The sequence below is a fragment of the Prionailurus bengalensis genome, chromosome A1 (genome assembly GCF_016509475.1).
Source record: "Prionailurus bengalensis isolate Pbe53 chromosome A1, Fcat_Pben_1.1_paternal_pri, whole genome shotgun sequence".
NCBI classification, from domain to species: Eukaryota; Metazoa; Chordata; class Mammalia; order Carnivora; family Felidae; genus Prionailurus; species Prionailurus bengalensis.
The window spans coordinates 12,174,590-12,186,412 of record NC_057343.1 but is presented as its reverse complement, the minus strand read 5'-3'; the positions used below and the strand labels follow the sequence as shown (position 1 = coordinate 12,186,412).

The window sequence follows — 11,823 nt, the reverse complement described above, 5'->3', positions numbered from 1 at the left end:
CGAAGGGACTTCAGGGTGAATTGTATTAACTGTAACAGTCCCTGGTCTTACTTAGGGTCTTACTGAGCTCTGAATATCTAATTAACAAAAAATCATACACACATTAAAAATAAGTGGAATCGGGGCGCCTGGGTGGCGCAGTCGGTTAAGCGTCCGACTTTAGCCAGGTCACGATCTCGCGGTCCGGGAGTTCGAGCCCTGCGTCAGGCTCTGGGCTGATGGCTCGGAGCCTGGAGCCTGTTTCCGATTCTGTGTCTCCCTCTCTCTCTGCCCCTCCCCCGTTCATGCTCTGTCTCTCTCTGTCCCAAAAATAAATAAAAACGTTGAAAAAGAAAAAAAAGAAAAATAAGTGGAATCAATCCTGAAAAACATGGCTGGTGGAGGTGCTTTATTTATTGAATAGTTAGTATGCTCAGCACTTTGCTATTATAGACATTATTCCCATTTCAAAGATGAAGAAATTGAGGCTCAGTGACATTTTGAAGTAGGTCTACTGACTCTTTTCTGTCTGCCTTTCTGCCCCGATTAATAGGTAGGTTGAAATTTTTTCCTTCTCTAATCTGTTTTCTTCTCTAATCTATTTCTCAAACTGAGGCTGGAATATCAGTCAACAAGCCTTTTCTGGTATGTAGCAATTACATCACAAAATAAATTTCATTTGTAGGCATCCTATCACAGGCAGTAGAGTATTTCCACCATTTACTCAAGGTTCCTTGTGGTTTTTCTTGACCTCTTTCTCCTTGATATCAAACAACGGGTATTTACCACAGATGTATGAAACAAAAATGTCCCAGGAAATGCACTGTCACAAACAAAACTCTAACAATACTTAATGGTTATACAAATGGAAAAATATAACAGATCTGAGAGAAAAAGCAACATATTCTTAGAAATTGTATTTCAAGATGACATAAAGGAGTTCCTGCTAGAAGAGGAGTTCCCTGGTACTTATTTGCATATAAAGAACTTAACCTATAACAGTACTTGCAAATAGAATACTGATTGGCTAAGGGACAATGTGAATAAGAAAGAAAACGAGTTATAATCCTCTCACTCTGTGATTGGTCTAGGGGTGATGACTTAGGAAAGCCATGTTACTGCCTTGTTACCTAGAAAGGCTATCAAAGGTTATCACATGGAAACGTGTGTTCCTTCCTCTGGATACACAGAACTGATGCTGTGTGGCATCTAACACATGGCAATTTCAGATTCTTGACAGACTTTATTAAATGTGTCTCTGGACAAAGGTGATGTCAGGGAGCTAATTCTGTTAATTCCTGTATTCCATCATTCATTCATACATTTATTCAACTAATCAACATTTACTGAACAATATTTTATAGGAGGCTCCAGGCTAAATACTAAAAATCAAAACAAAACAAGAAGACACGGCCTCTGATTTCCCTCTAGAACCAAGGCTCTCTGTGAAGGTTGGTCCATGTCATCTAAATTAACATTCTCTTTCCCAGACAGAAATTTTGAGCAGCATTGCTCAATATTAAATACTCAATGGAGATGCTACAAGACAATAGAGATGCTCTATTCAGTTGGAAAAAGGCAATTTGAACGAGAGAAAAAATGGAATTGTAGATTTATGTAGAAACAAGAGCAGTTGAATTCCACCACCTGAAATACTGCGAGATTCAGAACTAGTTACAGAATTCTCCCTTCCCTGAAGATGTTTAAAAATATTTGTCTTAATCAATAGTTTAGCTTAATTGTAAACTTACTTGCCAATTTATTTCCATGGACTGTAGAGCTGGAAGACTCTTGAAGAGTTTATTCTTCTAGTTTGTTACATATTTGGGGTATCTTAATTATGCTAGTAATTGACTTGGCAGAGCAAGGCTTTCTTTACAGACCTGCACTGTTCAGTGGAGTGGCCATTAGGCCACACGTGGCTATTGAGCACTTACAGTCTGGCTAATCCAAATTGAGCACGGGATGTGCCATACTTGTAAAACACACACCAGATTTCTAAGACTTAGTAAAAAAAAAAAAAAAGTATGTAAAAATCTTAAACATTTTTATATTGATTACCTGTTGAAGTTAATATTTTGATGATGTTGGAAACATAATGTATACCATTAATCTTTATTTTTTCCACATTTTTAATTTTTTAATGTGACTACTAGAAAATTTAAAATATGCAGCTTGCATTATCTCTGTGTTGGACCGCATTTGGTATAAACAGTATAAAGGAAAAGTTTCCAAGGCATTAATAGATTCTAATTCTTGTCTGTGGAAGATGAAAATAAAATGAAAAGCGTCCGTATTGAATCTGAAAAACCGTCCACGCAAACCCAGGCAAAAGGACCTGGGCATAAGTGCAAGGGGCACACCGGGGTCCAAGAGAGGAACTGCCAAGGCAGAGCAAATACAAGTGTGGCAGAAATTAGCCCAAAGGCCTCAGAAAACAACAGTACCACCTAATGCCCTTGCAGAGTTGGCCCCACAACCTAATGAGAGGTGTAGGAGTTCCAGAGGAAGAGTCTCTACCTTCAAGAAAATATGCAAAGTGGTGAAGTACCCGGCACTAGTGAGTAAAATATTAGAACTGGTGCGGAAGGAGGGCGGTGGACAGGAAGTCCCGCCCCTGGCCCCGCCCCCTCCTCCCCTACCCCTCCCCCCCTCCTCCCTACCCCTCCCCCCCTCCCGCGGTCTGGGCGGACCCTCGCTCCTTTCCCGCTGTAGGGAGCCACTGACCTCCTCCTAAGGTCAGTGAGAACTCAATGTTAATACACTGCTCTCACTATGGATGGTTTTGAGATGTCATTTCTCCTTGAGGCTTTGGCGTGTCTGTTTGGTCTCTTTTGGCTCTTCCTCTATTTTGCTTTCTCAGTGTCTGAAAGTCTCCCCTGAACCACAGGGATGAGCACGAGGCAGCCTCCACCCCCTTCCACCTTCCACCCTGGCTGTCCACCCGTTTCTTCACTGCTCATAGCCTATGTAGTTCAGTCAACTCAAAAAACTGTTTTTTAAAGAAATTCATCCAGCAGCCAGTCAAATGATTATGAAAGCAGTAAAGTTGCAGGCAGATTTATTACAATACTTCATCAAGGGACAGAATTGCTTCTGTCTACACTCAAGGGAATGAAAATTAATATGGTAGCAAGAAAACTTTTAAACAACATTATTTAACAGTAATTTACAATGAGAAACTAGTTCAACTGATAAGAATGGTTAAATAACTTGTGATAAATTTGTATAGTGGAATTACTCTACAACTATTAGAAATCATGTTTTTGAAGACTAATGACAAAGTTAACACACAATAAAAATTAATAAAGATACACAACTATTTACAATATGATCTGACTCTAATTATGTAAAATAAAATACACAGGCTACGGTAATAGTGACTACCTGGGTGTGATGACAGGTAATTTTTTCTCTTTACGTATAGTTTCTGTGTTTTTAAAATTTTTTTACAATGAATATATATTACTCTTATAATCAGAAAAATATATATACATAAGAGAAACTATTGTTCTCTAGTTTCTAATTTTAATAATAAGTCCAATTTTTAAAAGAATACCAACAAAAGCTTATCTTTCATGGAAAAAAATCACACCACCTTTAAAGATGATACATAATACAGTACAACATTTTATTATACACTATAACCCTGTGTCGGCAAGATTAGTTATGCCTGATACGATAGTGGTTTACCTTGCCTGATACGATACTGGCTTATCTATAAAACAAACATTATGATCGTCCACAACTCCAGTGTCATAGAAAGACCCCTGTCTGAAAATCAGCAAAACTTATATAAGGGGCATTAAAAGATAAGACCTCATTAGCCCTTTCTAGAAATCAGTAGCATGTTTCAGTGTGAAAGTTCAAAGCAAAACTACTTCAAAGCTAGTTCCACAGAAGGTGCAGCAAAAATAGAAAAACCTCAGCGATCACAGAAATAAATCTTCCAGTGTTATCAGACCAAATGCGAACCTAGTAAGAATTTTTAAAAACTCGATTCAAAGAAATCAGGGCACTTTCTAAAGAACAGCAAGTGAAGTCACTCTTCATAGGATGAGTGATTATTTCGTTCTTATTCACTCAGGAAAGGTCACATCATTCATTGAAAGGAGTGCTCTAAAATCAAAGGGTTTCTAATCAAATTAATCATACTGTTGCTCATAATATGCACTTTTTCCTCCTTTCCTCCTCGCCACGCAGTATAATGCATTGCACGATCGGTTTATGCTTCCTGAAGAGTCCAACATCTCATGATTCATATTTATTTTTCTGCAAACATTTAAAGCCCTCTATGTACAGACCCTTGACAAGGCCCCAGTGACACAAAGCCCTCAAGGACCCCAGGGCCTGAAAAGCGCCTTGAAAGTCACATAAAATAAAATTCTACAATTTGCTCTGCTAAGTACATCATTAACCAGATATGTAAATTAATATTAGCAGCATTTGATAGAAACACTGCTTTTAAAAGGAACGTTCTAGCGTAGGGCCCTCTGTCATGTCTCTAATATTCTACCATTTCTTTTTCAAGGGAAACTGGGTCCAACAGAGAAAGACCATTAGGCATATCATGGAAGTTTAGAGATGGTTATTTGGGACTTAACTTTTTATTTCCACATTTGTTTTACTTCAAGATAATTTAGGAACGGGCACTGATCTTGCTATTCAATTTCTATAAAAATGTTCCAGAATGGGTCCCACTTCCCATACATTTGTTACAGAATGTGTTGCAGAGATGATGGCCCCTAACTGTCTTTGATCATCCTCCAAGAAAGAACAAATCCAGGCACTATTCACATTATTCAGTATTTTACAATCACCTATGCTCACTTCCATACCTCTGTCATACGCCACACATTTTTTTTCTAGAAGTCAGATAAGTGAAATCCAGTCTTACGACATTGAGAAGTGCAAATGGTGAACAGCTGATGTGTGTGCATAATCATTTCAAAGTAAATGAATAGGAAAAAGGTCAGGACTACTTGTAACTTCTTTTGCCTTTCTTAGAGTAGTAAAAAATCAGAGAAAGAGAAATAATAAAAGCAAAAAGTAGGAAAGCTATGAAAGCCAGTAAAGATTTGCGGGTATGAAAAAAGCCGCATCCGGTGCACAGGGTGAATTCTTCTGGACAAAATCTCCCCAAAGTTTCAGGACCCGAGAAGCCATTGCTGTCAATCATTTTCCGATAATGTTTCATGGACGGTTTGGGCTCAAACTGATTTGCAGCATAATGATAGAAGCCAAACTTTGGAGCTGTGCGATCATTGAATGAATAAGCAAAGTATCCACAAAGATTGACACCATCCAATATGTAGGCTAGAAAAACAAAAGGACAGAATAGTTACTAAAATTTTTTTGCACGCAGCACTTCACTTTTACACAGCCTTGGTGCATCAGAGAAAATTTCAATACTATTTAATAAAACTAAATTAGGTTTGATCACAACAGGCTTCCTTCATGCGAGGACAAACATTGAGCTACAGTTAACGTAGAAGGTTTTACATAATTAAACCTACTCTGATGTACTTGGGTTAAATCTTCATGCACAATGAAGGAGGTAAGACTGCTGTGAAGCTGTCTGAAATGGGGGACAAGAAAGTCCATGCTTTTATAGGCCCCAGCAGGTACTAGGCATTCCCGCCCCCCCACCCCCCCACCCCCCACCCCCCACCCCCCAGCTAGGGTCTTCGACTTTTAGCTAAACTCCATTATCCTGAGGGGAAAATACTAACTCTCTCTTGGACTTTTTCAGTGTGGCAAGGAATGGATAGCAAGCACTTTGCTTCCCAGGCGACAGTGGGTGTACTCGTTTGAGGGTGCCTATGGAGTACCACGCCCTCGCGTGACATACGCTTCGAGGGGCTGCTGTTTCCGGGGCTCCTTACCTTTCAGAGCTTCATTTACATAATTTTGCATGTAATACACCCTCAGCTTGTCTTGCGCTGCCTGCGGATCGTCGTCTATGCCGTTGGATATTATATACATGGGGAGGTCTCCGTACTTCAACTTCAGCCAGTTGAGAATTTTGCGTAAGCCCCAGGGCACTACTGCCACCTGACTGGGGGAGTTGAGCCACGTGATGTCGGTCATTTCCTGCACCTCCAGGTAATCGTTGTATTTCATTGGATCTTCTTTTTCCCAGTCGACGAGGATGGTGGTGTAATGGCTTACGGCCAGAAAGTCGAAGGAACCCCGGATTAGCTTTTTTTCATCTTCAGTGAAATAAGGTAGAAGGAAATTGTTTCTCTGCGTGAGCCAGTCCCTCATCACACGCGGATAGTCCCCAGAGCCGAAAATGGGCTCGGCCAGCCAGCCAATGTCAAATTCCAAAACTCTCTCTGCCACTTCTTTGTCCTTTTGGGAGAAAGGGCAGGCCGGCTCTATCCAGTCGGCCTGCAGGGCTATGGATATTTTCCCCTTCTGAGAGCCCCGAAAGTTTTCATCGTACACGCGCCAGGCCAACGCGTGAGCCTTCAGAAGATTGTGCCCCGCGCTGTAGGTCATGTTCCGTGTGTACGGCTCGCCCATCGTGATCCAGAACTTGACGTGGTGGCCGAGATCCTTGAAGCACAGCCGGGCGTACTCTGCAAAAGCCGAGGCGGTGTGGGGGTTCTCCCAGGCTCCGTGCTTGGCCAGGGGCCGCGGCAGCCCTTGGTGCGGGGCCGCGGGTCGCCAGAGCGCCACCACCGGGGTGATGTTGGCGCGCACGAGCTCGCTGACCACGCAGCGGTAGTAGTCGAGGACCGTGTGGTTCACCTGGGACTGGTTGCCCAGCGGCAGGATCAGGGCCCAGTCCAGGGAGAAGTGGAAATGGGAAACGTGCATCTCCTGGAGTAAGGCTATCTGGGGCCGGATGGCAGCGAAGTCCACGCAGTAGGACTTCCGCTTCTTGGTCACAACCCCGTCCACCTTAATTAGCCTCTTACTGTGGTGGACGTCCCACAGGTAAACGTTCGGGTCGGTAAACTGAGACAGAGTGGTGTCCACCTGCCAGCAGAGGAGTAAGCGTTAGCTTCACGAAATCCCACGCAATCCCTTCCGCGAAACTAACAAGCAAGAGGGGCAAAAATAGAGCCTCCCTACCCATTTCAACCATTCCTCCCAAGTCGTTAAGTTCCTGGAAAAAAAAAACAAAAACAAAAACAAAAACAAAAAAAAACCACATTCCACTCTTTGATGCCTATTTGTTTTACCCCTAGCTCTAACTCTTGATCATTTCAGATGACGATGTTTCTCACACACTTCTGGTCTGTGTTAAGCAAGCATGTTTGAACGATTGCATTTTAATATAAAAAAAACTACTAATATTATGAGACTCCCAAATTAAAAAAAAAAAAAATGGATGAAGAGATAAAGCCTAAAACCCGAGTTAGAATCAGAAAATGCAGAATGGTATGTAAAATATTAAATCATGGGGGCACCTGGGTGGCTCAGTCGGTAAAGCGTGGGACTCCTGGTTTCGGTCAGGTCATGATCTCACGTTTCCTGAGTTCGAGCCCCGTGAGAGGCTCTGCACTGACAGCACAGAGCCTGCTTAGGATCCCCTGTCTCTTCCTCTCTCTGCCCCTCCCCCCCCAATAAACTTTTAAAAGTATATTTTTAAAAATTTAAAAAATTAAACTAAATTGTACTTCTTAAAATCGTGTTCCAAACTGAAGTTTGCTGTAGGTAGAGACCATGCTGAAAACCAGTGACTGTTGCTTTTTATTGCCTTTAGTGTCAAAGACCGGATTTAACCAATTCAATCTGATGGTAAAAGTGATAGAGAATGTGGTAATGAGGAATGATGTTGTCATTTCCACATATCGGGCTATTGTAACATAGTTTTTAGGTTTTTCTACATTATTTTTCTGTGATGATCATGACAATAATGGTTGTCAATCATCTGATCCATAAGCCTCCAAAATGGAAATAAGAATTTAGGAAGAGCAGACACGTTGTAAAACTGAAATCATAAAATCCTCCCTCCACGTGTAAACCATGGAGGAAAATGCAAACTGAAAGTTCATCCCAAGGAACCACTTGATGGAACCAGTTTTCTCCTCAGAAACAATCCTGTTCAAACAGGCCCCTTGGTTTGACCCTCTGTATGCAAGCTGGGGTCTAGGGACCTCTAGCAGAAGTTTTGTTGCATTTTGCGGGCCTGAGTTGCTGTTCCTCTGGAGGGGTCAGTGCTGTGTTTATAAAGGAAAAGTAAAAACCCAGCGTGTCAGAGGGAAATTGCTTTCTCTGGAGAACCGTCTCTTGTAGGTCACCCACGCATGTGTGTCCCCTAGTACGGTGGGAATGCTGTGAGAAGTATTTTTCCACTGTGATGCACCCACAAATCTGGTTTCCTCAGCTTTGCAAGAGAAAATATTTGCATGCTCTTTTGAAGTGAAAGTGTTCATAGCTTGAAGAAATTCTTTGGCTTATTTTTATAGAGCTCTGAGTTGACTAAATTTATACATTTTCTACCACAATTTTTCCAAAACAGCAGGTTTTATTCAGTCCATCTGCAAATAAATATGAGAGACTAAGGTACAATTTCTGGGGGGAGGGGGGAGGCGGGGATCTGTTTCTTGAAACTACAGGACACTTAGAAATAAGTACTTATGGGGCGCCTGGGTGGCGCAGTCGGTTAAGCGTCCGACTTCAGCCAGGTCACGATCTCACGGTCCGGGAGTTCGAGCCCCGCGTCGGGCTCTGGGCTGATGGCTCAGAGCCTGGAGCCTGCTTCCGATTCTGTGTCTCCCTCTCTTTCTGCCCCTCCCCCGTTCATGCTCTGTCTCTCTCTGTCCCAAAAATAAATAAACGTTTAAAAAAATTAAAAAAAAAAAAAAGAAATAAGTACTTAGGCACAATTCTATCTAACCTCTATTTGTCAACTTTTCTTAATAAAAAAATGAAAAAATTAAGGGCAGCCTTTCAGAAATGGATATACAGTATATATTTACTTTATCGTGGAAGAAGCCTTCTCCTATTAGTGGCCAATGTTAAAAGGCTTTATGTCCCCAGCATGTGGCAGGTTCTGTACCTATATTTACTATGAGCATTAGTGGTTGTCCAGGGACAGTGACCCTGGGAGTCACTGAAATACCAGCCAGGAGGGAAAAGATAACTTTCAATGGTTTAAAAATTACTTCTCAGGACTTTAATTCAATGTACGAAAAGTATAGAGAACGGCTTGTAAATGAAAACATAGGCACACACTCCTCAGAACTGCCCTAATTTCACTTTGTCGGTTAGGAAGTTCCCTCAGGAAGGGGCCCTGCCAACATAATGCCAAGCTCAAGGTGAAAAGCAGGAAGAACAAAACAGCAGTGGCAACCTTTTCCCACTAGAGAGCTTCTGGAGAAGTTCACCCACCACCGAGGGTCTGAGAGTGAGTTGTTTTGTGTTTGGCTGGTTCGGTGTGGGAGAGACTGGGGAGCTCCAGTGGGTGGAGGAACAGAGACCCCCCCCCCCCCCCCAACCACCACCACCACCACGACCCCGGAAGTGATGAGGTAAAATGGCAATGCAGCCTCAGGGGAAGGGTCCAGGGCTAACGTCTCGTTGGCATCAGATCAAATTTTAAAACAACTGCCCCCGAGGGGTAGAAAAAGCAATTCTCTCCCCATCTGCCTTCCTCCTCACTGCCATACTTGTTGCATCTGCCTAGAGTTACTCTGCTCTCTTGAGGAAATAGGTGGTCCTCTTAAAACCTTCTCACTACTTACCGGTTCCCAAGGCAAACCCTCCCTGGGGTGGGGAGCAGAGCAGGAGGGAAGGAGTTCCCTCCAATGTGCAGTCCCTCCCAAGTTCACACTGCCTGCACAGAGATGCTGGCGGAAAACTGAAGTGGGAGCTACCTGCCCTGCTATTAGACATCAGGGCAGAGCATGAGCCCTCAGTGACCAAGGACACAGAGCCTGGCAGGGAGCGGGGCCTGGCACAAGGTCATGAGAGAGAACAAAGACCAGGGACTAACCCGTCCAGAGCACAAATACAGGGGAGGGAGGAAGGATGGGGAGCCCATCTCACCAGCCACTTCTGCACCTCCAGACCCTATTTGAAGCCCACTGTCGTTCCCACTTGCAGGAGAGAAATTAGGAAAAGGAGGTAGGAGCAGAGGCTGAGGGAGGAGAGAGAAGGAGGGCGGAAAACCCCAAACCCAACAGGGCAGAGCTACGCTCAGACATCCTGGCTAATACATGTCCCTCAGTCGCCTTTTAGATGTAAGAAGGGATTTAAGACTGAGACTTAAAGCTAAGTTTTTTCTTAAATGTTTGTTTATTTTGGGGGGAGGGGACATGCACCATCAGGGGAGGGGCAGAGAGAGAGAGGGAGACACAGAAACCGAAGCAGGTTCCAGACTCTGAGCTGTCAGCACAGAGACTGACACAGGGCTCGAACCCGTGAGATCATGACCTGAGCCGAAGTTGGAAACTTAACTGACTAAGCCACCCAGGTGCCTTAAAACTAAGTCTTTTAAGCTGAGGTCTTCAAAAGACCTAAGAATAATACAACCCAGCGAAAAATGTATGAAGGAATGTGTTATTTATTTCCTTATAAAGGACTGCCATTTGATGTTTACAAGAAAACAGCAACCCAGCTCAACTAAAAGACCCTCCCTCAGATCCAACCATTCTTCCAAATACTTGTTTTGAGCTGAAGGGTAACAGAATATGCCACCCCAAAATGTGACCGTAGTTCAGGGCCTGCCACCCCAAAATATGCCCCTCTGGTATACTATTTTGAGCTGTAGGCACTCGAATAATAACATGCAGGGAAAGGCTTTCTCTGAACTCCCCTTACCTGCCTAAAGACAGATGCTCCAGAAGGAACTCTGTTCTCATCAATCCCTCCCAGGAGTTTCATCACCCAGGGAAGATCGAGACACGTCACAGGAGACCAGAGGCCACCACAAGACCCAGACAGACTTTGTCAGAAACTCTTGTGGCTCCCATCTATCCTTCTAAGGGCCCATCCATATTTCCTAAAAATTGCTTATTCTTCCCTAAGAGACATATATTCCACCTCTGCTTCCAGCTTGTTCTATTAAGCTGGTATTTAAGCCTGAATTCTAAGTCACCTCAAGGACTTAACTCATTTTTGTCTGAGTATCTCTCATGAATATATCAGGTACACATGTTAATATACTCCTGCTTGTGTTTCTCTTTTTAGTCTGTTTTTAATTTTCCCTATAATTAAAGAACTCAGAAGGGTAGAGGGAAAGTGATTTTCCTCTCCTACTGCACCAGTGAGTTGGCTAGAAGCATCCGACGGCATGCTAAGTGCCAAATGCCTTTGCTTGTCTATGGATACCACACTTTGTCTCTTATTTTAATATTTATTTATTTTGAGAGAGAGGGAGTGTGTGTGTGTATGCAAGTGGTGGAAGGGCAGAGAGAGAGAGAGAGAGAGTTCCAAGCAGGCTCGTGCTGTCAGCATGGAGCCCAACACAGGCTTGAACTCACGAACTGTGAGGTCATGACCTGAGTGATCACGACCTGAACCAAAATCAAGATTCGGATGCTTAACCAGCTGAGCGGCCCAGGTGCCCATGTCTCTGTCTTGATTTCTATTTTCACACTCAGACTTTTCAACAACACCCCACCAGCACCTGCTCACTTAACACCATGCTCCATGCACTCTATTATATTATTTGTACATCATTTTCCCTCAGTAGACCTCTATGAGGTTTTTTGTTTGTTTGTTTGTTTTGTTTTTTTGTTTTTTTGTTTTTTTTTTTTGGTTTTGAGACAGGGTGCAAATAAGCGAGGGCAGAGAGAGAGGGAGAGAGAGAGAATCCCATGAGGTGCAGAGAGAGAGAGAGAGAGGAGAGGGGCTCACCCGAAGCAGGGTTTGTGTTCACCTGAA

General features: G+C 43.1%; 1 protein-coding gene across 1 annotated transcript in view; it reads right to left on the bottom strand.

Annotated features, from left to right (window-relative positions):
- Window positions 1-3,586: 3,586 nt before the first annotated feature.
- KL (klotho) overlaps window positions 3,587-11,823 on the bottom strand; it is a 47,407-nt gene continuing 39,170 nt past the window's right edge. The window contains exons 4-5 of the mRNA XM_043576600.1: window positions 5,865-6,966; window positions 3,587-5,295 (exon numbers count right to left, since the gene is read on the bottom strand). Of these exons, the coding sequence (XP_043432535.1) occupies window positions 4,958-5,295; window positions 5,865-6,966 (1,440 nt within the window). The 3' untranslated portion in view covers window positions 3,587-4,957. The remainder of the gene's footprint in view (window positions 5,296-5,864; window positions 6,967-11,823) is intronic.